We start from the raw sequence: 27,946 nt of genomic DNA on the forward strand, positions 1-27,946 counted from the left end.
ATCCTTTGAACATTAGAAATATTATTACAGAACCTTTTAAAAAGAGGGAACAAAGTGGATATAAAAAATCTTTTCAGTAAATTTAACATAATAAGATACTCACATTTTAATTGTTCAATAAATGAGACCGATAATCGTGCGAAAAAAGAATCTTCGTTAGATATTGGAACTTCTGCTTGTCGGCTAAATCTATGGAAAAAACAGTATACTGAAAACTCCACAGAAATTAAAATAACGTGTTGATTTTTTTGAGGTGAATGTTTGTTTTTCCTTGAAAAAAATTAAAAACTATAAGTGAGAAGAGTGTTTAGCAAAGAAAATTTAGTGGCTTTGACACGAATATTCATTAATATTTAACGCTTGCAATAATATTAGGAGCAAAACATGCTAAAATGTAAGACTACCAGATTAGGTCTGTAACTAAACAATTCAGTATTCTTCAGGACATCTGGCATTTTTGTATTCGGAAAACGCTACTTTGAAAGGTGAATATTAAACAAATTCTTAGAAAAAACTAAAATTTAAGTAACAACAGAGAAAACTAATCTTTGCAGAAACCAGTATGATGACAGGTTTAAAGATAATTTTGAACGGAATTCTTTCCAAGGTATTTTAATATCTCAACACTTCTAAGTACTTCTGTGAATACAGCACATTAAGTCAAATAACAAGCGCATATTGAAGACAATTTTCATACTACTTAGTAGCTCCTTCTGGGAAAATATCTGTGTGTATATTCATATGGTTTTTCAAATTAAATTTCAAATAGAAACTTTTGCCACACTTAGGACAAGAATGTTGTTTGTTATGGGTATGGATCAACATATGCCTGCTTAAACTAGATTTATTATTGAATGCACTTCCGCAGATCTGACAGCCGTGCGGTTTCTCACCTGTATGTGACAACTTATGGATTTCAAAAGGGTGCTTCAGATTATATTTTTTCCCGCACTTTTCGCATACATACGGGTTATCGTTCTGGTGCTTGAGCATATGACATTTTAAATTTGAATTTGTAGTAAACGTTTTACCACACTCTTGGCATATGCACTTTTTAACACTCGTATGGGTTAAAAGATGTGTGTTTAAATTTGACTTTTGTGCGAAACTCTTTCCACATTGATCACAACTATGTGGCTTCTCACCAGTGTGCCGTAACATATGTTTGGTCAAAGAAATTTTTTCAGCGTACACATTACCACACTCATTGCAGGTATATGCTTCTACATTTCCATGAACGATTAAATGCTTTTTCAAAGAACTTTTGCTATTAAACACTTTAAGACACTTTTCGCAAAGAAACTTACCCTCATTTTTATGCTTGGACATATGCCTTGTGTACGTGGATTCGTTTTCAAATGTTAATCCACACACCTGGCAAACAATTGAAGTCTGTTTTTTATGTGTAAGTACATGATTTTTTAAAATTGATTTCAAACTAAACGTTTTTCCACACTCATCACAAATGTGAGATTTTTCACCAGTATGTATCAACATATGTCTCTTTAAATTAGAATTCAGACTGAATGCCTTTCCACAATCGGAACAAACGTGAGGTTTCTCGTTATTATGTGTGAACATATGATTTTGTAAAGATGTTTTTTTATTAAACGTTTTCCCACACACTTGACAAGCAAATGCCTTTTCACCGGTATGAGTAAGCATATGGCCCTTCAAGTTACATTTTTGGGCAAATGCCTTTCCACACTGGAGACAAGCGTATGGCTTCACGGAGGAGTGTATTAGCATGTGTCTTGTCAATTTTGATTTTCCAATACACATCTTACCACACTCTTGGCAAAATACCTTTCTCTCAGTCCTGTCAGTTGATGTATGCAGATCATCCTTTAACGTTTCATGAGACTGATGGCTATATGTAAAAGGGGTCCTGAAATTTTTAAAGATCAATATAATAATGGAAGTTAAGATCATAATATCAGTTCATGAGTGAAAGGTTGTTCGAATACAGTAATATGTTATGTAACACACTTGGCAAACAAACTTTACAGAAACAGTAGCACTCATGTGATATTTAGGATTTGAAAAATCAAATAAATGTACCTGCTTAACTCAAATAAGAAAAAAAAGTTGATGATAATATTGATATTCTTAAAACTGGCGTCTTGGGGCAAAAACAGTCGAATGAGACTTTCCCACCAATATTTGTATTTCGCGTACATTAGATTGAAGTAAACTGTGATAAAGTACCTGAAATTTGAGATTCGTAACATGATAAATAAATTCTGCTCTTAAGAACTGATGGCTGCATTAAGCACTTCTTCGAAGTAGTTTTCTTTTCCATGCTTAAGATTATTTAGATAAGAAATTATATTTCGATGTGCAAGTTCAGGACGGGAGTATATAGCACGTAAAAATGTAACAGTGGGAAAAGAATCGAGAATCGCTCTGCTGAATGTGTTGTCATGTAGATAAGGAAAAGATCATCGAAGTACCATTTAGATTGCATAAAATAATGTCCGCATTCATTACTTTGATTACACAAGAAATGAACAGGGAGAGAAATAGAAGAAATTTCCAAAGAAAAACGTCGCAGACCTTCTTTTATGGGCATAGGTAAGGACCATAGGTAAGAACTATTCTCTAGACGTCGATAGATAATTTTTTTTTTTTACGTAATCAATATTATCATTCTATTGTTATTAACATATCATATGCATTGTCTTATGTCAGGAATGATAAACAGAAATACCCATATAATAGAAAATCTTAAATGGCTGCTTTATACATCAGCTAAAATATATCTAAAAAATATCAAGTACGGAATCAGAATGTTCGACGTGAGGGAGCAAAGCTAAAGTAACATATTAAGCCATCCGGATACGTTCAAATTTTATAGAGAACAAGCAGCTTTGTTACTTTGAATAACACTGTAACTCATTTGTATGAAAAAACAAAAAGTGACATTTAATGAATATTTTGCAATGTGTTTCAGGTACAACGAACACCTGTTTCGGAATTTTGAATCACATTCGAAGTTAGACAGCATAAATGCTCTACTGATAAAAGGTATACAAATTAACAAACAGTAAGACCACACAGTGAAAAACGTTAACACGTATTACGTCCCATTAAAATATTTAAACATTTACATTCAGTAATCTTATTAACGAAACTACTCAAATGAAAGCGAATTAAACAGGAGTGGTTTCGACGACTACACCGTTCCTGTTCCTTGATAAATATGATTTTTATTTTCAGGTAAGTCTGCCTCCAATAGGTATAGGAATCCTTGCACAACCCCTCGCACGATAGCTTTAACAAAATTATTTTCTTAAAAATGTGAATACAAGCAATAAGCATAGTAATATTGAACATATATTTTGTCATTAAGCTATTCCGAATGAAATGTTGCATTTACTGTTGTACTTGCATGCCGAGTGAATGCATCATTAGCCATTGCATTTTCAAATTCGTATTCAGTGACATAATTTGCAAAATGAGTCCGACAGGCAGAGATTATTACTACGTTCGAATGAACTTTTCACCAGACCCTTAGAACAGGTTTCGTGAAATAGTAGACAAGTTGAGTATATACCATACGCTCATCGGTGCCAGACAAGTTTATACCTATCAAGAAGAATCGTCGTTTGGAGAAGTATAGTGATTTAAGCATAACGAAAAACTGGATAGCTTTCTGAATAACAAAAGCTTCACATGAAAAAGGGATATTCGATGACAATTATGAACACTCAGTACAATGTCCTAATTAACATCGAGAATGGATTCTTAAACGAAAAAAATGAAATGAAATCTTTGGGTTTTACGTCCCACGTTTATGCCGGTTAGGCTAAAGGAGACGGTGATGATGAGTAATGAATGAAATGGTGGAATTAAGAAAGTGGGAGGAAACGGGAGAACCCCGGGGAAACCCAGGCACACAGTGTTTGTCCACCACAAAGGGATTCTTAAACGACTTATTTAGTCACCGAAGAAGTTGGTATTGTTTCTATTCTGTGAGAGATTTATAAGGTGTTTCTAAAATGAAGTGAAAAGCATCAATGCAGATCAGTACAGTTCTCCATTCTATGAAATGCACCAAAAACCTATTCGCAAGTATCCAGCAACGCAGCGACAATTTTCGCATACATGTCACGCAAACGACGCTGGAAGGACTGTACAAATTGTTATATGAAACCTTTTCTTCCTGTATACCTTAACACCTTACGCACCAAGTATCAACTCTTTCTACATCTCCATTACTTCTTGCGAGAAGATCTCACTTGATGATTGGGTGGTGTGACGTATAATACAGGACTTTGCATCGCAGACGCCAGACATTGTTTCTCAAAGAATGAACCAGGGCATAAGTGTATAGTTGCTGATAGTTTCAATTTGCTTAACTCGATATTGTTTTATTATTTTTATTTTTGGCATTAAGAACTGATTCAATTAGGACAGAAATGTTATTCACACCAAACTAATATGCGAACAATGTTGATTTATAACTGCGGAATATTTACTTGATCAGTAAACTTACATACACACACACACACACACACACACACATATATATATGTATATATATATATATATATATATATATATATATATATATATATATATATATATTGATTTAAATATCAATTGAGTTACTAGAAAATAAAAATGCAACATACTAGAGCTACAGTATGTGACAACATGCAACTTCAAATGACGCGGAAGTACGCAAGTTGAACATTAAACGAAATCTCTGTTTAACGTCCCTCATTTAAAATTTTGAAGTCAAAGGAAAATTGATGAAACAATGTTTTGATTAAAATTCGAGACGTGTGTAGCTGAAGCATGCGTTACTAAATAATGTTTTAGCTCTTAAACATGATGCGATTTCTTTTCATTCCTATATATATCTTCAAACCTTAAACTACGACAAAGTTGAAAAATTAAATCTGTTATGAAAAATCGTGAATTCCATAACTCCTCTGCACACGAGATATCACTATTATGATACCATCAATTCACATCTTATACTAAAATTCATTGTGCCGTTATTTAATTCGTAGTTGTAGCTTTTCAATAAATCCTTGTATACTGTAATACGATTTATTATTTTAGATCACATTTACATTCGGATTGACTCGTTGTATATTATTACTCATCCAACAATCTATATTTTCTTGCCACACCGATTTTACTATAACAATAATAAACGATATATTTCACATTTTTTTATTTCTTATAGCAAAATTGGAAGGATTTGTTTTATTGAAATATCATTTGATTAAATTACGACAAAGCTGAACTGCTCGCTCCATACAGAGTGGGAAGTTACTCTTTTACACGCATAAAGGAGCTAAACTGTTCCATATTAAATTTTTAAAATATTACAATATATCTCAATGAATATTCGGAAACAGTTAATACTGATAACGTAAATGAGTTTTTGCATTTACAATATTGGAAATTTAGCAGGTATTTAATGACCTATGTTCGCTAACAAACGTAAATAACTCAAAGTTACATATTCCGTTTCGTTTCACTCGGGATATAGTTGTTTATTGTAACAACGGTGTACGTAATACTATAATTTATCGACATTTAATTTGAAAAGTTGTTATTACTATGAACCAAATTTGAACCATATATTGGTACAGAAAGCTTTGCATTGTTTGAATGATCAGATTCTTTAGAAAATAAAGGATTTTCGCAATTGACTGCTTATTCACAGTGCCGAAATTATAATTTCACTTTCGTTAAAGGCTAAATTCTTTAGCATATCGGGGCCTTTACTAGTATATAATAAATACTTTGACTTCAGCACATTACAGTTCATTGAATATTCAAAAAAATCTTTAAATAGGCTATATATATATATATATATATATATATATATATATATATATATATATATATATATAATGTGTGTGTGCATTATAATGTGGGGTAAGTAGTTATCGCTTTCTGTAAATGTTCAAATTATCAAACAAACGTAATACTATTACTTTATCTCTCTTCCCGCCACATTTTTGTACTACATCATAAAAGTCAGGGATTATACAATCGCTGGTAATGAACTCCAATGGACAATGTAGTGCGGTCCAAGATAAACAGGTCATATAGTCATATACACGTTCAGCCATAGCGAACGTAACAGCCAAAGAACACAGAAAGCTTAAGGTTTGTCAGACAAGACATCGGTGACTGACGTGAACAGACAAACTACAAAAGCTCAGTAATACCACAAGTTTTCACCCACAACAGTAGTTTTTTTTTAAGATCTACCAATGATTGGGACCTGTTCTGTGACTAAAATGCTGTCATTAAGCTACCAAAAATTGGGATTTCTTTTACACTAACATACTTTGTTGGTATCTCTTCTGTAGAAACTAACTTATGTAGGGTGACGCTTGATTGACTTTGGAACCTATTTTGTGACTGTGGGTATCCTCTTAAAGAAAGATCTATTTGCAGCATTAATGACTGCATAAAGATGCCAACTCTGTGTAGAACAATCGCTGATTGTTATATAGAGGCACAAGGATTCGATATCTATGTCAGTAATGTGAGAATAAAAATGGAGAGGTACTAATACAATAAACCCTTTCTCAGGTATTAAGAGATCATTTGTACAAAGTAACAACCCTAGTAGCAAGAAAGCTTTCGGCCAGTTGGCGCGTGCTTGGCTTCTGACTCTCTACGCTTGCACTTGAAACGCATGCTTTCATACAATCTGCCCTTTGTTGTGCCTGCAAGCGATGCATTAGACCCTTCGTAGAGTGGCATAGCATCACTGGCCGTTCATTCGCTATTGACTTGATTTGAATTGTAAAACGCTTGAGTCAAGCTTGAATGGAAACTGTATAGAATGTTGCTCCCATGTAACTTTGTTACTGGAATCCAACTTGCGGCATGAACATAAGTGAATCCATCGATTGTCAGAAAGAACTGAGGTTAGTTACAACGCGGTCTAACTTAAAATAAATGAGACATGTGAAAATTTCACATGACACACCCTACAGAAGACGATCTACACCAAAAAATCATGTTTGTCAGGCTAGTTTTAGACGGAAGCATTTATCGTAGCATTTCTCGTAGCAGATATGCTGCCAAAAATCTCGTATAATATTCTATGGCATCAGAAGTATATGGTCCTTTTATACGGTAACACTTTGATAAGCATTTTGTCGTGACGTAGCAAACAAATCACTGGAGAAGAGCGCCATTATGGGTCCGAAACTAAAAGCAGACACCATATTAATTTAAAAAAGAAAAAAACAGAGATTTCAGTCGCTATTTGTTCTAAAGCCATTCATAGCATATGCTCATTATGATATAAAGTACTTTTAACTTTGTATAAACACGGGTGCTCCTTATATTTTTCAATAAGCATAATAATAGCTTCCCTATTGCAACTGATTTTTCTTTACTACAATTCAATTTCCCACATAAAACAAAAAGCATGGATATTTGGCACAAAATCTTTCGCTTCCTTTTAACACACCACGGCGCTGGAATCGGACCAGAAATGCTAGGGGAAATATTACGAAATAGAGCAGGTTCTATCGACAAGAAATGCCATAGGATATGCCATGTCATGAGAAATGCTGTAGCATTTGCTATTTTACACGGTAGGATATCGATGATACGATTTTTGGTACGAGAAATGCTAAAATAAATGCTTTCGTCTAAAACTAGCCTTAAATGGGCTGCTCACTGAATGTAATGCCTTGTTCACGAACGAGTGATATTTTCATGTTACGAAATTAGTTATAAAGCAATATATATATCTTCCAAAATTCAATGTTATGGTGAAAGAGTAGATGAGAAAGCAAAATCCAATTATAATGTATACCTGTTTACGTACAGAATAATGCGCACGGATTCACTACAACCGATATTATACAATAATAATAATAATAATAATAATAATAATAATAATAATAATAATAATAATAATAATAATAATAATAATAATTAGTTTTAAAACTTGGAAAAATAATATAAAATTGTAAACAAAAATCAGGTGGAAAAAATGTGCGAAGAAATGACTTAATCAGATAAAAGCTGCTTTGGAAAAATTGATTTATCATTGATATTAATAATAAATTTTTGAAAGTTTTGTACTCAGTAATAATGTACAACTTGATAAAATTGTTCTCCTTTTTTACGTGTTAAATTTGGACTAAGATATATGATAAGAAATTTAACCTTTTCTGCTACACAATATAGTTGGGGAATGAATAAGTGAAAAATTGCAATCCGTAGGCTGTTCTTTGCTACAAGTGGCAATCATTGTTTTTGTGGTTCTTAAAACTGGTTTTAACAGAAAAATGCGTTTGCCACCAATTAATTTCTTGGAGTCACTTGAAATCAAAGATGACCGACAAGATGGATGCCCAAAAAGGAAGTAAGTTCACATCGCGTAAGCTTTTCTTTTCTACAAGTGGCAATCATTGTTTAAATGATTTTTTAAAAGTGATTTTAACAGAAAGTAGAGTTTGCCACCTGTCAATTTCTTGGAGTCACCAGAAATTCAAGATGGCCACCCAAATGGGAAGTAAATTCAAATTGGCATATGGCATCAAACGTGGTGTCGATTTTCATGCTTTTGCGGCTGTTGAATTAAAAAATTATGTTGAAAATGTTATGAAACATACACAATGTAAGGTATTTACATGATTGGAAAGCACATTAAGGAAATTAACATATAAACAATGTTAACATGAAAAAATGAACTTTAAATGTCCATAGCTTCAATATTATGGGACCTACAGTAGTCGGGTCAAGACTTTATTTAGAAACTAGTACGTGACCTATCCAAATATCCATGTTTCAGAATCCTGCGGTACTTCCGTAATAATTTTTCTAGGGGTACTTGGTGAGTATTTCAAATTATATGCCCGTAGCCAAACTCCTCAATAAAAATTGTTGTGTGAGTACAGCAGGATTCTGAAAAATGTACTTCTGGATAGTGCACATATTACTTCCTAGGTGAAGTCTTGACCCGACTTCAGTAGTAACAAGCGAACTGACCTGAACTGATGTAACAAGCGTTCATTTTGGAATTAGTTCTTATATTTATATATATATATATATATATATATATATATATATATATATATATATATATATATATATATATATATATATATATATGTATATTCGGCAGCCTGTAACTCCGAAAGGACGCATTTGTGCACTCAGGTTGATCCATAATTTTTGTCTTATTTTGGTGTCAGGAATCACCTCCCAAACGTTGTCGGTATTACTTTAAAACAACCTGTATATACATATATTATACGAACTGATGTAACAAGCGTTCATTTTGAGTTGTTGTGTTCATACTTCAAATGCAGTTATGTGCCGTGCGGTTACTGAAGAGCACCCGACTTCCGAATCTCAGTCACATGAATAGTTATGCAAGTAAGAAAGTCATTAAATCTTAAGATCCAGCATATTAAACTTAAAAATACGTATTCACAACAATATTTCATCAATACGATACCACAATGTTTTTATATAATTAGACCACCAAGTACCGGTATTCCTGTATCATAACGAACTTAATCATATAACGTCACTTATTTAAAGAAACGATAGGTTTACTTCACTTCAGTTATTTTGACAATATAATTGTATTCAAATCATTTGAATATTAGTCTTAACTAGTAGGATGCCAACGAACTTTATGTAAACAATCCAATATTTGAAATTATAATTTGAAGACATTTCCTGAATGAATTCAAGGAGCAAGTGCTTAATATCTTGCAGAAAGGAAGGGGATCCCTCAACATCAATTTGAGCTTGCATAAAATATCTCCTCCCAGTCTTTACAGATATGTTTTACATTGTCATCAACTATATGCTGTTCATCTTCGTGATTTTTAAAGGAAAGCGAATTTTTGAATGATGTCATTAAAGTTCGCATTACAGCTTCAAAATTTACTTTAAGCAGTTGCAAACAACAATTGTGGTGCTTTCCCTTCAACACAGAAACTGCTGTTGTTTCTAACACTATGGCATCCTCTACGCAGCAGTCTTCAAGGCCTGAACTGGTATAGTGCTCCTTAGGGGCGCTCAAACAATCCAGTATCGAATGAAAGCTACCCAGTAAAGGAATATTTTTTTTTTCATTTGATGGGAGTCACATCAATATTTTTAATTTTGAGTGAAGGTTATCACAACATCGTTTTGGTTTAGTTTCTTACAGATCACCTTACACCTGGTAATGACAATCCATAATGTGTCATACTCGTGAGCTGGATTAGAGATTATTGGGCACTACCCTATAGTAATTTTGGGCTCTTCACCTTCTGCAATACACTGGTTAAATACTGTCCATGATATCACTAGATTCTTTACATCATTTTCTCTGCATGATCGACTAAATAGCCAAGCCAAGTCCTGATTTGGTGGAACACTGATATGCACTCCTTATGCAGTCGTTTTGACGTATGATTAGCCATACTAAAGGCCTGACTACTGTAGGAAACATATGTTAATCGAACTCTTTAGTATGGTACTAATCACGCGTCAAAACGACTCTGCATAAGGCCCATAGTCTTAAACACAAAAATTAATATTTTTCTTTGGAATTGTGTACTTTGATATTGAATATGTTTGTTAAAGTCTCCAGACATACTTTTCAAAGTGTTATTTTTTTTCAGTAGCAAATACGAGACAACATTAAGTGAACCTTCTTGATATGCAACAATTTGTGTGGCATGAAATGTTTCCCTTCCATCTAACGTGTCCTCTAGAATGTCAATATTATCTGCTGCATAACAGATACACCGACTTGGTACAAAATTTTCAAAATTCCTACATTATTTTCTAAAAGCCTGTTCACAGTTTCTTCTGGAATAGTAATGTCAATACGCCAAATCACATCATAAGTAGCAGAACTTCCAGTAGCATGTAGTGTGTTAATTAGCTTCTTTGACCTGCTTGATGAACAAGTAGGTATGTGTTAATATGATTTGGTTTTTTTTTTTAAGATGCATAAAGAATATCATGATCAAGATGATCTGTCAGTTAATTTTGGTTGTGGGAGGTTCATCTTCACAAATTTTATCGTCATTTTTATCAGATAGAAAAATCCGAAGAACCATGTACAGGATTTTGCAGAAGTTTCGTTTTAACGTAGATTTTTTTCAGCATAGAATATGTTCTTAGTATCAGAAATAATTTCCTGAAAATTTATTCTTGAGCCATCTTGATCCATGACACCTACTACAGCTTCGATTGTACTTAATTTTCTTGGGAAGACAAGCGGAGGGAGATTTCTGCATATTTGTTTTTGAAATTGTATATTGTTTCCATAATAATTGGATAGCATTTTCATCATATCTTTGTTACTGTCACATGAACGCCAATTTTTTTTCTGTTGCCATTTGGCTATACCTGTATGATAATTACTTTATTTTGTAAATGTTTCCAACATGAAATCTTCAGTTCAGTTCAGTAGCTACCTCAGATAATATAGGGTTTGTATGAGTACCAGTGACTACCATATGTAAATTGCAAGTAGTTTCCACAGTATTTTTCAATTTAAATGAAATCTGTTTATTGCTTCGACAAGTTAGATGATAGTGTGCCTCATATTCGACACCGAAGTCGTTCATTGGAGTCTGTAAGTCTGCGAATAATAGAAGCACATTCAAATGTTAAATATTGAAACAGCCTTTTGCCATCTTCTCTTTTCTGGCAGAAAATACAAAGCTGCTAATTAATTTTACAGACTAATGACCGCATAGATGCTTTCGCAAGCTGAAAAAACATTTCGCCTGTAGTTAGAAGCCTATCATCTTGAGTCCCTACTTCCGCCTTTCTTGTGTTCATTTCATCTTGTTTCCTTATTAACCAAAGAATATGGTCTTGGTGTGTGAACTGACTGTAGCATTTTTTTGAATGCCAAAACGTGTTCTCATATAAAGGCAGTCTAACAATCCATCTTTCTAGGTGTACAATAGTCTTTAAATTCAGTGTCAACAGATGATAACGTTTTTCTCTTATAACGATATGGATATGTATAAACTTTTAAATCAACCCTCGTATTTCCCAATGCAAGTTCTTGGAACAATACCCAGCCTGTCAACATTCGCAGAAGAGCGAAGCACAGGAATATTTTACCCAAAAGGTGGCTCACTTTTCCAGAGCCCTGCTTCTCCTGTCAGACCAAACAAGGTGAGGAATTTTGGTACTCTCTTCACTGACACCCACGCAGAATAGACTCGAGCAATGACAACAGATTCTACGTGAGAATGTAATTTTTACCCATAATCATTAATTTCCTGATTTATTCGGAGTATCAGTATTTTCATTATAATTTCAATTGAATGATAGATTATTCATTTTACATCATTAGTGAAACAGTGAAGTAAAAACTAAATGTTTTATGTGCACTATATTTTAGTTTAGTAGTGTATTCTTGCGCTGCTCAATAGCCAACAAAGTGACGCTCACGAAAACGCGCGTCAGAGTAACTTAAAGACTTCGTAAAATTAACACGTATTGAAGTCCTACTCTCACAGAAAAATCCACAAGTTGTACAAATGAAAATTTTCCAAAAGACTATGTTTATAACAATTTTGTGCTACGAGATTTTTATTAAACATCTTTTCTCAACAGTGCAATGAAAATCAATATATTTCTATTCTTTTGTGGTATAACTGCGTGAACCACGTACTTTTGACGTACATCGTCATTTAATCTATTGATGCTAGGGAAGGAAGGTACCAATAAATGTGTGCTACGATAATCCAGATACTGAAGATCTTAAGTAAAATCTTCCATATATAATGATAGAAATGGAGTGTTGAAGTGATCTTCATAATCTTTGGGGAACTAGCCGTATTCGTTCGGTCGTGAAAATCGCGTCCGTTAGCGGTACCCTCCCGTGATAGTATAACCTCATTGGGCCAATCCCATTAGAAGTGATATATTTTTATAATTCAGAAGTGTTATTGTGTTGTTACATAGCTATACGTGTTTGTTTCGTGAAAGTTAAAAGAAAGTATAAATATTTTCTACAAATCAATTTTTATTTTTCAAGAAATCATGAAATAAGTTTCAATCATAATAATGTGTGATGGTTAATGTTAAGTTTCTTTCTTAGTAAATGAAAGATGCTATCTCAGACATGTGCATAATTTGAACCAGGATTTGATGAAGGTATAGTATCTTAGAAGTAGGGCAGAACAAAGATTTATTTTCGTCTCCCGCTACTCATCTGGCGATAATCATGCGTATGGATCCCACTTCGTATTTTCTTTTACTGGTGTCAATGAATTTATTCTTAGACTGACACGACAGTGACGGTGGGCACACGGCATATGCCTCTGGTTTTTCATAACGTCCGGATCCTAAGACCGTGGGAGTGGATTTCTGTTATTTTTGCCAGTATTTCAGTTCACTGATTTTTAGTAAATGGTCCCACTGGATTTTTGAACTGAATGATGTCGTAAATTGGTTTCTTCTATCAGTGACGTCCAAGGTTCGGATCCCGATAGCGTCATATATGGCTTTATGAACCGGGATATGTGGAATCGAACCATCACTGTTTTATTGGAAATCCCTTCTACCATTATATCTCGCTTATCCCAAACTTGGGCAGACAAGTATCTATTGAAGCTTTCCTGGCGACGTATTCTGAACAGGTCTTCTCGGGCTAGCAGCCAAGTAAATACTGTTATATCCTGCGACGTTTTGAGGGCTGACATCGTCCTCATCTTCAGGCAAATATGATGGTGCAATGAAGTGTATGGAATATATATACTCATGTATGCATGATTCGTACTCTTCTGATTGGTGGTTGATTGGGCGGCTTCTGATTGGTGCTTGAAATGGCGGGATATGATTCGTGTCCATGTTTTACTCAGTTGGAATTCAGTGTTTCTGTTAAGGTTCCTTTTTTCTTGTGTGATTGCAATGGCTTCTTTTATCCTCCTGTCCCAAACTCTCGAGCATTTTGCTATTATTTCGGCATCTGTGAACAACATCTTATGTCGCTGTTTGATGCTATGTTCAGCCAGTCCGGATTTTTCTAGTTGGTTTAGTCTGATATAACTGTTGTGTTCTTTGCATCTGGCTTCAATGGTTCGTACTGTTTGTCCAATACATGGCTTACCAGATTCACATGGAATGCGGTAAACTCCAGGAGTTCGGAGGCCCAGGTCGTCTTTGGTTCATCGTATTAAGTATTTTATTTTTGTTGGAGGTTTGTGTATTGTCCTGATGTTGTACCTGCCAAATAGTCTGCTGAGCTTTTCAGAAGTGTTCCCGGTGTATGGGAAGCAGATTGTGTTCTTCCGTTCTTCATTCAGTTTCTTCTACACTTTTGTCCTTGTTGTCAGTGTCCTTCATTCTAGTCATTTCAGGACCATATTTATATTTCGCATTGAGTATCCTTTCTGTAGCATGCCGCTGCGAAGGTGTTAAGTTCCTCTATAAAACAATCCTTGTCGGAGATGGAGAATGCTCTATGTGCTAAAGTGTTGAGAACTCCAAGCCGTTGAGCTTTGTGATGGAAAATATTTGCGTTCAGATATAAATATGTATGTGTTGGTTTCCTGTATACCCTGAGCTCCTCCGTGGCTAAGCGGTTAGCGTACGCGCCTTTGGCGTGGGAGACCCGGGTTCGATTCCCGGCGGGAGCTCATGTGGTTTGGATTCCACGTTAATCAGTAGGTCCACGTCTCATATAGCCTCGCTGCTGAAAGGGACGCTAAACTAAAATCAACTCAACTCCTGTATACCCTATGGCCTACGCTGCCATCCGGTCTTCTCTATATCATGTCAGGAAATGGAAGACGTCCATCTTGTTCAACTTCCATCGTGAATTTAATATTCGGATGCTGGTTATTGAGATGTTGCAGGAATTCCTGTAAGGAGCTGCGTCCATGTGGCCAGATGGTGAAGATGTCATCAACATATCTATAGAAATGTGTAGGTGCAAGTGGTGCTTTCTTCAGTGCTTCATGTTCAAAGTGCTCCATATAAATTTGGCTACTGCAGGTGAGAGTTGATACCACGTCGAAAGTAACCATAAGATCTTTGAAAGAGATCTTCATCATCTTCAAGCTTTTTACAAACTCTGTTGAGTTTTTCACACTTGCGCACGTATGGTGTTCACACTTGCGTACGTATGGTTGGAGTAATGTTGTAAGATACTTGGCTAAAGAGTAAGTTGGGCTTCCTATTGCACTAACAATTGGTCTCAGGGGTTATCCCTGCTTTACGTATATTTGGTAAGCCATATAGTCTCGGAGGTATGCTGCAGTGTGATGTAAGTTGTTTGCGTGTATCTTCGTCCAGTCCCGACTTCTTTAGTAGTGAAGCTGTTCTTTCTACTGCAGATGTTGGATCTCGTGGCAAGGTGTGATATGCTGGATCTCGAAGTAACTGTGAAATCTTCCCTTGATAGACATCTGTGAGAAGCACTACAGTGATATTTCCTTTGTCAGCTAGTAGAATAGTGATGCTTCTTCTCTTAATGCTTTAAGTGCGATCCATTCGGCTTTGCAATCCAAAAGGTATGATCCTAAAGTGGACGGTACAGTTTACCAATTCGTAGCTGATCCTTATCACAGAATCAGAGAGTTAAATGAAAATGTCAGCGAAGCTTTTATTTTGAACACAATTAAGTTGTTGCTACTTAATTATTTTCAGAAACAATTAATTTTGTTACCATCTTTGGACTTGCAAACCATGTTAAATGTTGTTCAAAACCTTGAAATATTGTCAAAAAATAACGGTAATTTTAAAACGAATAATGGATTTCATAAGAAACAAATGCGAGTAAATCATATTAATGTTCAGGAAAATGAAGGTAATGAACATAAGGTTAAAGAACCACAACATCAAAGCAAAAACAAAGGTAAAATGCAATTCCAGAGCAAAGGTAAAAATCAACATTTTAGTAAGGGTAAACCGAGAAATGTATATTCTCAGCGTGATTCTGAAAACGAAGGTATTCATAATCAGTATGATAATTAAGAAGATATACATTATACTCACGAGGCGCGTTGATAATGGTGGGCACTCGCTCCAACCATTTCCAACTTTTCATTGTGGTAACCAACCACCTTTCACTTCAAATTTTAGTCAACCTCGTACTTGTTCTCCTCTTACATCACCAGGCAATCTTAATAGACAAACACCGTTAAACTAGAAACGCTCTGGGGAAGCATTCAATGAAGATTTAATGAAGATTTAGTGAAGCAAATGAAAATTTTAGTAGTGTTCATAATTTTAATAACTAAGATGTACTCACCCCAATTTTTCCTGTGGAATATGTAGCGTTGAGTAAAAACATTAATAGTGTTGTTAATTGGGACTTAGATGTTTCTGAACATGAAATTGAAATTGCTGAAAAGGTAGACAGGGGTAATAACACTCGTACTGCCGAAATTTATTGTAAAATATTAGATATTCAGCTGAAAGCATTGTGCGATACAGGTGCATCAGCATCCCTTCTTAGTTTTGAGTCGTGGAGACGTATTTCTTCTGTAATATCCCATCCGCAATTAAAACCTGCACCACATTTTTTTTGGTAGATTATTCTGGTCAACGCAAAAGCAGGTTAAGTGTGAAATAAATATTTGTGTGGAAATAGAACACTTGATGTTCGACATAAGAGTTCTGGTGGTAGATGAATTAAACACAGAATCTCTGTTAGGTCGTAATTTCCTCACAATTGCCCATGCGATGATAGATTTTTCGAAAAACGTAATTAGTTTTTCTGATGGGAAAGAAATTGTTGTTGTTCATGTGCTCATGGAAAAATCTAGTGGTATAGAGAATAGAGAATACCAACCTAAGAAGATTTTAACTTACGCTGATCGAATAAGTAAACGTGTTAGCACTGAATTTGGTATTTTTGCCGATTGTAACAGCTTATCAGATGAAAGTTCAGAGTTTGAGTCCAAGTGTGAGTATACATCTTCAGTGTGTCCTGTAACTAAAAATTTGGTTTCACAAATAGGTAAACTAGAACAAGTTTGGATCCGTGTTTTAAACGAACGATACCAAGCGTATTCGCAGTTGAGAAAAGAGTCTAAAGGCTTTGGAATAAAGGATCTAAATATAAATCAAGCTGTAGAAGAATTTTTTTTTACTCGAGTATTATGGTTTACGTACAAATATCAGAAATTGATAATGAAATTCAAAATGCTCATGGTAACGTCCAAAATAAGCAGGAAGGTTGTGGGAATAAGGTATCAAAGAATGACATTATTTTTGAAAATGTGTGTGCTGTAGCAACAATAGATGAAATTATGGGAAAGGCACACGAATGTGATCATTTAAGAAATGAAGAAAAGCAGCAGTTATTTGATTTGTTGGTAAAACATCGTAATATATTTACGGATTATCCAGGGAGATGTAACCAATACGAATATTCTATAGATGTTGATACTACTGACCGTATTGTGAGAAGATAATATACTCTATCCTACCATTTTAAAGAAAGTATTGATAAGCAAATCCATGAATGGCTAAAAGTAGGTGTGTTATTCAACCGGCAGTTTCGATACTTAGCCACCTTATTTTCTGTGTACCAAAGAAAAATACAACTAAGCCTAGAGTAGTAGTTGATCTGACTGAGTTAAGTAAACATGTTAAATTACAGCAAGTTAAAGTAAACAGGATCGATGATTTATTGTTACGTAAGCTCAATTGACCTTGTGTCGTCGTACTCACAAATTGTTGTTTTGAGAAATCTCGTGATTTCATTGCCTTTCCACGGAATGGTCATATGTACAGATTTACAGTTATCCCATTCAGATACATAAATGGTTCTGTTGCTTTGATAGATGCATTACAAAAAGTGTTAGGCTATTCATTATATAATGAACTTGTTTCTTACACTGACGATTTGAGTATTCCAACCTTTTCTTCTGAAGAACAATTGAACTTACTAGACCAGTTGTTTACTGAATTAAATGAAGCTAACATAACTGTTAACCTTTCAAAATCTTCATTTAGTAAAAACTAACTAACTAACTCTATGGCCTATGGAACCCGGAGGTTCAGTGCCGCGTTCACAAAAGCTCTCCACTGACTTCTATCCTTAGCTAATTGGATCCAGTTTCTACTTTGTATTCCTATCTCTGCGAGATCCATCTTAATATTATCCTCCCATCTGCGCCTAGGTCTTCCTAATGGTCGTTTTCCTATGGGTCTACCAGTCAAGACTTTGAAAGCGTTTCTACTTTCTTCCATTCTAGCTACATGACCTGCCCACCTAAGCCTCCTAGACTTGACGACCCTAACAATGTTGGGTAAACCGTATAAACTATGTAGTTCCTCGTTATGAAGCTTCCGCCATTCCCCATTCTCGTTCCTCTTGGGTCCGAATATTCTTCTCAGGATCCTGTTCTCAAATACTTTCAGTCTATGTTCTTCCCTCAGAGTAAGCGACCATGTTTCGCAACCATACAGAACAACAGTCATGATTATCGTTTTATATATTTTAAGCTTCAAATTCCTCGACAGAATTCGCGACGACAAGAGATTTTGAACCGAATAGTAACACGAATTCCCTGCTTTTAGTCGACATTTAATTTCTTCGTGAATATTATTTTCGTCTGTTAATATTGATCCTAAATATTTGAAAGTATCCACTTTATCAAAAGTATTATTTAATATTTTAACGCCTCCACAATTTGCCGAATTACGGTCCCGGCGCACTTCCATGTATTTAGTTTTCTCTGCATTTACTTCTAAACCCATGTCCCTGCAAGCGTTTAATAAGATCTCTGCATTTATTTCTACTGTTCTCCTATCATCCCCTATTAAATTTACATCATCAGCATATGCCATAACCTGGTGAATGCCGTTCAACTCTAGGCCCTGGTTGCTATCTTTGATTTTCCTTATGGCGTATTCCAGCACAAAGTTAAATAATAATGGCGACAACGCATCTCCTTGTTTCAGGCCATTTTCGACGTGGAAGCTCGTGGACAAAAATTTTCCTACCCGGACTTTACTTTGGGATTCACTTAAACATATCTTAATTAATCTAATTAGCTTTCTCGGTATTCCAAGCTCTGTAAGAACGTTGTATAATGTTTCTCTCCTAACCGAGTCGTAAGCCTTTCTAAAATCAATAAATAGTTGATGTACCGGGGTATTATATTCCCACTTCTTTTCGAGTATTTGGCGAATGGTAAATATTTGGTCGATAGTTGATCGATTTCGTCTAAATCTGCACTGATAATCTCCAATAATTTCATCTGCGTATGGGGTCAATCTTGCTAACAGAATATTTGAAAGGATTTTATAGGATGTTGACAGAAGAGAAATGCCTCGATGCTCCCTAAGAAATCTATGGAAATTGCCAAGAACTCTAAAATATCTACGGACAGAAACGAGTTTTATTCAATGATTCATTTAATTTCTTTTCAGTAAGTGCAAGCAAATGTTTCAGGTGCGTCATTTGGGCAGGACAGGAGGGTGTAATTCCCCCTCTCTTGAGCTTCATAAATACGTATTTTTTGATCAAATGTATAGTAATACACTAATGAAAAGTGAAAATCTTATGTCGCCAGAGAATCTCTTCCTTCCCCCCCCCCCTTCCCGAATAAAGTCTAAAAGACACTGGTTTTAACAACAAATCTCTAGAGTTACGATAGCATATTGCTAAAGAGCTTACATTTGGTTTCAAGAGTCGAAGGTTTGATCTCAAGCCATATGACTTCCTGGGTGCCTGGGTGACATAGAGAGAGAGAGAGAAAATCTTTAAGTTTAACGTCCCACGATTATGCCGGTTAGGCTAAAGGAGACGGTGATAATGAGAGATGAGTGAAATGGTGGAATGAAGAATGTGGGAGGAAATGGGAGAACCCCGAGAAAACCCACGAGCACGGTGTTTGTCTACCACAAAGTTCACTTGGCGGGGGCTGGGATCGAACCCAGGACTCCAAGCACCAGAGGTGAACGCTCTACCACTGAGCCACCGCGCCCCCCAGAGAGAGAGAGAGAGGGAGGGAGGGATTCAAGTATGGAGACACAGAGGGATGATTTGTATACACAGATTTAGAATTCGGGAAAAAAATGATCGGACTGCATTCGTATTATGACGAAAATTCTGATTTTGTGAAAGATAAGAAGGGAAGTTTTCGAACTGTGACGATCACATTAGGCAGTTGTCGAATTAATGTGGAGAACTCTTTTTAGAGCATCAGATGATTACGAAAGGAGAGAAAGATCTTCAGAACTGAGGAATTAAGATTTTTAAAAATCTGGTTTCGGCGACGGGTTTCGAACCACGAACCTTGCGGCCGTCGAACCATGACTTTATCCATTCTGCTACGGAGGATTCTATTACTGGTTAACATACGTTTCCCTTAGCTGCGTTGAAAGCTACCTTAAGGGGATATTCCAAAAGTTGACTCGGTAGATGCGCCGTTCAGTTAGGACGTAAACCTCTTGTAACTTAGTTACAATGTGCAAAATGAACTTCCTCTTCTTCAGGACGCTTTTTAAAGCTTTAAAATTTGTTACTATTGTTTTAATTAAGTTAAATTTGATAGAACCATCTGATAAAGTAGTGCCAAGCCCTGTGCGTCATTATCTGTTAGGTGAATGGTTAATGTAAGTTACTTTTACGTGGATGGTCCGAGCTTCCAATCAAGACCATTCTTATGATTACTTTATTTGAGCTACGCTCATACTGTATATTCCACAAGTTCAATTTTGAAGTAATGTAGTCACAGCTAGTTTAATTCGAAATAATTTTCCAATATTATATTTGTTACTAAATTTACATATCACTCCTCACTTGTTTGTAGCCCTGCATAAATGCAAAATTGTTTTAAAAGTATATTTTACTTTCAAGTATTATTGATTTTTTTTAAATTGTCCTTCAAATTTATTTTATAATTATTTTCTATTTGTTAATTAGAGCATATTTTCTATTTATATTGTATTCTATGTTACACGTTTATTATTTATATTTTATGTCTTACCTTTGAAGAGGAGCTTTTGACAATTCAGAGCAGCAGGGACATACACAGGATGCTGGCCTTTGCAATCAAGAGTTTTTGCCCCCACGAAATCACTACTTTTTTGTTTGTATATATATATCTAATTTTATAGATGGTGATAGCAGGGGCAGATCCAGGGGAATGTGTTTGGGGTGATCGCATCCCCCAGAATAGGGAACTTTTTATACTTTTCACTTTAAAAATAAAACATATCCTAAGTATTTTTCATCTTTGTATTATAAACGTAAATTAAAATCTAAAGTAGATAGGCCTTACTTTCTTAAGAAAGTTAATTCTACAGAAGAGCTCTTTCTCATTTATTTTCTATTTTTTCTTTTCTTTTTTTTTTTTGCAACCCGCTCTTACCTTGATTTGACTTCGAACGACCGCCCCTCCCAAAGAATCATCCTGGATCCGCCCCTGGATGATAGACATTTTAGTAAAATATGCCCTCAATCGCTGAAATAAATTCCTGTCAAGCTTTCGATCGCTGAAATAAATTTCTGTCTACGGCCCTGCAAAACAGTGACGATTTTAGGGAGTGATCAGTTAGTAATGCCTCCCTGGAGCAACGACACTTCCCCAGAAGTCATATCTCCGATAATTCAGAATGTGATTTGTGCATTATCACTCTTCACTCTCAGTGTCTTGAAACGCACCAAAAACGAACTGTTCTGAAGTATTTACTGGTTCTCCCTATGACCCCATTTCAATATGGCCAACCTTGGACATATACACATCTGAAATATAACCTTTCATGTCAGTGATCCCGAAAACTAGCCATTCGACACAAATATAGGATATTTTCGATTCTTTATTCCTGTCACCCTCCCATTGTCAACTCGAAGCCAACCAAGGCTTATTTTGGACTTACGCAGCATCCACAGTGTCACTTTTCATCTTTGCACATGAATTCGACACTAATTTCGTTCGTATTTGACTACATTTACATGTCACCTTCACCTCTTGGTAGGGATTTTTTCAGTATCTCGCCCCCACAACTATGGAGAAATTTCAACCAACTAAGTATAATTATAAATTATCATCTGAAACACAACAGTACGGGTGATCTTTTTCACAGAGGAATTCGTTAACTACTGTTTTAATATCAATGTATTGCCTTTTTTTGCTGTCCATGCAGAAGATCGCCAAAGGGCTAAACTTCATCTGCACTATTGTGCAATGAATATAGGTTTTAGTGGTTTAATTTACTGAATACTCGGTTAGATGTTGCTCTCGTCAGAGAAAAAGTGATATACACTTATAAAAGAAAAATGAAATGAAATATCTAATTTTTACGTCCCACGATTATGCCGACTATGCTAATGGAGTGAGTAATGGTTAGAAATAAATGAAATCGTTTAATGAAAAAAGTGGGAGGAAACTGGACAAACCCGAGGACAATCATGCACACGGTGTTTGTCCATAATAAAGTTCATTCGGTGTGAGCTTGGATCGAACCAAGGACCCCATGCACCATAGGTAAAGTTATAAAAGAATAGGTGTCTAAACAAATACGGAACACTACTATCAGTGAGAGTTATATAAGATTAGATTTTTAGTTATTTCATTCTAAGATAAAATTTCAATCAATCTTGTTCTTCATTACTGTTCGAAAACTTAAAATTGTTGTTGCAAGGACGTGATAAATCTTTTCAGTAGACTTCGCAGTCCCCTCCACAGCTTCTTTTTCATGTAAGGCTATAGTAGTCTCATTTTAGACATCGAGGAAAAATAGTGGAATTACGAATTTTCAATGGGCCCCGTTTTACTCTGGGATCCTTCAACGCACTGCCGTTAGTTACGTCACTGTTCAGGATGCATGATGCAGCTTCTGCTTTTAGGAATACTTTCTAAGACAGTACGAGTTTTTTTTTAACTGCGGTGTGAATTACGGAAACTAAAGATCCTACACTCAAACACAAATAATCTCTTTCGAAACTTTAATGGAAAACGAAACGAATCGTCCTAAACATGTTACGCTTTTGAAAAGAAAAAGAGCAAAGCAGTAGTTGCACATACGCTTAATGGTGTTTCTTGGATACAAATTTATAACTTACAAAAGTCATGTACACGTCATGGTTTGATAGATGAAGGGTTAGTATAAGGAATTCTTACGCTGGTGGTCGTGGGTTCGAATCTCTGCTCTTCTTGTTACTTTTTTCTCTTAGCTACACTTAGTTTGTGCATTCCAAACCTCGAAGCTTGGTTTGGATTATTTATGAAAGCAGGTAGAGAATTAATTGTAGTCGAAATTAGTTTCAGATATGAGATTATAATTACATATTTTGTCTTTAACTTATTACGTATCAATTTTTATATCAAATTTTCCAGTCTTTATTTAATTCATCTTCCGGTGTAATACAATGAACATTTGCACAGCGACGTCAGTCGGACGATAGGTATTTGTTCATATATTTATAAATTGTTTACTAAGTAAAAACTTATGGCGGTCCACATTATGTTTCATATAATAGACCGTACGAAGGCGGACATAGCAGAAGGCGTATTGCAAATATCCCTGGTGATAAAAAGTAGGGGTCTTCTTCACTAGATTCGAACCACTGTTACAGGCGGTTTTGGTTTACATAGCAAGCATAATACCACTCGGCCACCAAATCTCGCACGTTAGCTTCTTTATTAATGCAAAACATACTGAGACTCTTACATTCACTGGTGTCGCGTAATGTATTTCATAAAATTGTGTTAATAAGTGGGTCGAATTAGGTAGCCCTCGAGAGGGCTGATGGTGTTGTGGGCGAGCATTTATTAATAGTGTGTATAGTCCCCTTGGGACTCGATTACAGCTGCCATACGCCGTGGCATTGAACCCACCTGGCGAGAGATATAGTGTTGGGTGCAACAGATCGACCACGCATCTTCAACACGCTCCCAAAGATCATTAGATGTTCGTGGAGGATTGTTCGACCAGGTTTCCCGCAATGTTCTTGCAACAGAGGCCCACATATTTTCAATAGGGTTCAGATCAGCTCCATGAGGAACCCAGTCAATTATTTCGACGTCAGGTTGCCTCTGCAACCATGTCTGAACCACATTTGAATTATGTATGGAGCTATTGTCCTGTTGCAAATATAATATGCCGTCACCTACATGAGCTTTTATTTCCGGAAGCGTTTCATGCAGATGTTCCACATACTTGTGGGCGTTTAGGCGACCAGGAATTCTGTAGATTCCTCCGAAATTTGCAGCCTTGCATATCCATGCCCAACAGTGGACAGTTACATGTCTCATTCGACCAGAACGGGAAACGTATTCAGAGGCATACCTTTTTCCAGGGGGGCGGTAAACACGCTTCGGCCCGAACTTTGCACTGGAAAATATTTTTTCGTCTGTGAAAACGACCTCGTCCCACACACGTGCAATATTTAACTGTGCAAACGCCAGACGGTCAACCATGTTTTCTTCTGTTAGTCGCCCCTTAACAGCTGCCCTGTATGATCTCAAACCAAAGGATTTGAGTCTACGACGGACAGTCGTAACATCGCCTGGGAAATTGGTTTCCTCTCGTAACTGTCGGGCAGACATGAAAGGGTGCTCACGGCATTGGGCAATTACACTCTGGTCTTCTTCGGCAGAGGAAACTCTTTGTCGCCCACTTCCTCTTTTACGTCTTACATCTCGTTTCCTTATATCTCCTCCACCACCTCCGTGCTGTAGCACGGTTAACGCCATATCTGGCCTGCCTCGCTATAGTTCATGCCCGCATGCTCAATTAAAGCAATCACGCTGCTCTTAACAGAAGCTTCGTAGTGAGCCATTTTCACACCAGAAGCAGAATGATAGCTTTGCTTAGGTGTTTGAACGGAACGTGCTTCATGTGACGTCACGTAACAAGGCGGAGTTTCCTCTCATTGCTGTAGACGATATCGTACGCCTTCTGCTGGGTGTTTCGTGACGGAAAAAGTGCTTTTAAGCAGTTCATGGCGACCGCTTTGAAATCAAATGTAAAGTATGAGAATTAAATTTGTCATATCTGTGGTTTGGTGTAGAGACAAAACAAAATTGGAAACCAAAGGGTTAAGAACAACTCAGATTATTAATAGAAAACAAGTCAAAGATGATTAACTTGTACTATCATACAAGAAATGCGAGAATTTTGAAACAAAGAAAAATAACTTAGAAATTTGCAACTGAAGACAAAAAAAAACTACTTAAACACACTAAAGGGTATGAGTAGGGGGATTAATGGGGACGTCAGCAATGAGGCTATATGTCCTCGTCTCGATGAACGCGAGGGGTGGATTTTACCATTTCACTTTGACGGAATAACGTAGAGGATGGAGAGGAGAGGGAAGATACATAACAGCTATAAATATAAAAATAATAGTGACAATGTTCGGTGGTGAATAACTCTTGAACTACCCGATCGTACTCAATCACATTTTGAACATAGATGAAATTCGAACCTGGGAAGCTTTTTGTTATTTCATTTTGATATTAGAACTTGTGGAAGAGGAGGGGAGGGTAAATATATGAAAATGAATAAAACTTAATAACTCTTGAACAATCCGACTGATCCCAATCAATCAAACATTCAATATAGATAAGGTTCGGACCTGGGATGTTTTCATTTTTTGCCTTGACGGCACAATGTAGGGGAGGGGAAGGGGGGACTATGTAAAAAAATAAAAATAAAAATGCTGTCTTGGTGACTTCATCACGCTTAAACCACCGAACTGATCTTAATCAAATTATCAACATAGATGAGTTTCGGACCTGGGATGGTTTTCATCATATTCCTTTGATGGTAGAACGTAGGGTAAGAGGAGGGGAGGGGAGATATCTATAAAAATGAATAAAACTTAAAAACTCTTGAACCACCTGACCGATCTCGATCTAATTTTCAACATAGACGACGTTCGGGCCTAGAAACTTTTGTTTTAATATTTTCACTTTGACGGTAGAACATAGGAGAGGATAAGAGAAGGGGAGATCAAAATATAAAAATAAATTGAACAACTCTTGAACCATCCAACAGATTTCGATCAAATTTTCAACGTACATGACATTCGGTCCTGGGATAATTTTTGTCATACCGTGCCCCCAACATGGAGAGGGGAGAGGGATACATAAAATCATCGAAAATGACCAATATCAAAGAGTGCTTTAGTAATAGTAAAACCATAACATATTACTATTCTTCTTTAATTTAGCCCAGCGAAATCGGGGTGCGACTTAGATTCGAGGACGTCTTAAGTTCGAGTAGTTATCGAGAAATAATTAAAGATATTAACGTGTTATTGATTTGTGTTTGAGTATAGTATCTTTTGTTTCCTTTAACCCACAGTTCTAGCAAATACAAATCAATTGAAACAGCTGTGAAAAAAAAACTAGTACTGTCTTAGAAAGTATTCCTAAAAGGGAGAAACTCCATCGTGCACCCTGGACAGTGACGGGAGTGCGTTGAGCGAGGCCAACAGCAAAATTGGGTCCATTGAAAATTCGTAACTCCACTTTGAATGGTTTTAATTAATTTCACACTTTTTCCTCAATGTCTAAAATGTAACTACTTAGCCTTAGATGAAAAGGAAGTTGTGAAGGAGCTATAGACTGTGAAGTCTACCGAAAAGATTTATCACGTCCTTGCAGCAAATATTTCCAGCAAAAGGGAATAAGTACATCAGACCTCAGTTTTCAGAAACGCTAAAAAACCTTCCCGAGGCGTATTTGTATTTGTTTCAACACGTGTATAACTGATTAATTGTAGCAAAAGAACTGACAAACTCTAAGACAAGAAGAAGAATCTTGTATTGTAGCACTGCAATCGGTGAGAAAAGCTTAAAAGTGGAAAAAATATTTTTGCGTACTTATTCCCTATTTCCATTCAGTGGTTCAATTATGAGCCTATATTTTTGAGGTGTTAAAAATAATAATAATAAGACGAAAACTTATTAACTGGTAGGTTACGCTGGACTCTTAATTGTGTATATGGAATAATGGAACGTGGAGTTATACAGAAGATTTTGGATTTCTGTTGGCGATCAATTAATCTTTACCCTAGTAGGGAATACTGGTTGGTCCGGATTACGAACAGTAATGAAGATCAAGATTGATTGAAATTTCAACTTAGAATGAAATAAATAAAAATCTAATCTTTTAAAACTCTCATTGATAGAAGTGTTCCGTATTTGTTTAGACGCCTTTTCTTTTATAACTTTACCTATGGTGCATGGAGTTGTTGGTTAGATCCCAGCTCGCGCTGAATGAACTTTATTATGGACAAACACCATGTGCATGAGTTTTCTCGGGTTTCTCCAGTTTCCTCCGACTTTCTTCATTAAACGGTTTCATTCGTTTCTCACCATCACTGTCTCCATTAGCGTAGTCGGCATAACGTGGAACGTAAAACTTAAATATTTCGTTTCGTTTTTCTTTTATAACTGTATCTCACTTTTCCTGTGACGAGAGCAACATCTAACCGAGTATTCAGTAAATTAAACCACTAAAACCTATATTCATTGCACAATAGTGCAGATGAAGTTTAGCCCTTTGGCAATCTTCAGCATGAACAGCAAAAAAAGGCAATACATTGATATTAAAACAGTAGTTAACGAATTCCTCTGTGAAAAAGATCACCCGTACTGTTGTGTTTCAGATGATAATTTATAATTATACTTAGTTGGTTGAAATTTCTCCATAGTTGTGGGGGCGAGATACTGAAAAAATCCCTACCAAGAGGTGAAGGTGACATGTAAAAGTAGTCAAATACGAACGAAATTAGTGTCGAATTCATGTGCAAAGATGAAAAGTGACACTGTGGATGCTGCGTAAGTCCAAAATAAGCCTTGGTTGGCTTCGAGTTGACAATGGGAGGGTGACAGGAATAAAGAATCGAAAATATCCTATATTTGTGTCGAATGGCTAGTTTTCGGGATCACTGACACGAAAGGTTATATTTCAGATGTGTATATGTCCAAGGTTGGCCATATTGAAATGGGGTCATAGGGAGAACCAGTAAATACTTCAGAACAGTTCCTTTT

General features: G+C 36.0%; 1 protein-coding gene across 4 annotated transcripts in view; it reads right to left on the reverse strand.

Moving 5' to 3' along the window:
* Nucleotides 1-596: 596 nt before the first annotated feature.
* LOC145684156 (uncharacterized) overlaps nt 597-27,946 on the reverse strand; it is a 42,707-nt gene continuing 15,357 nt past the window's right edge. For all 4 annotated transcript variants that reach the window (XM_081756124.1, XM_081756125.1, XM_081756123.1 and 1 more), the window contains exon 3: nt 597-1,888. In XM_081756124.1, the coding sequence (XP_081612250.1) occupies nt 697-1,888 (1,192 nt within the window). In that variant the 3' untranslated portion in view covers nt 597-696. The remainder of the gene's footprint in view (nt 1,889-27,946) is intronic.

The sequence above is a fragment of the Thermobia domestica genome, chromosome 4 (assembly GCF_964235325.1).
Source record: "Thermobia domestica chromosome 4, izTheDome1.hap1.1, whole genome shotgun sequence".
Lineage (NCBI taxonomy): Eukaryota > Metazoa > Arthropoda > Insecta > Zygentoma > Lepismatidae > Thermobia > Thermobia domestica.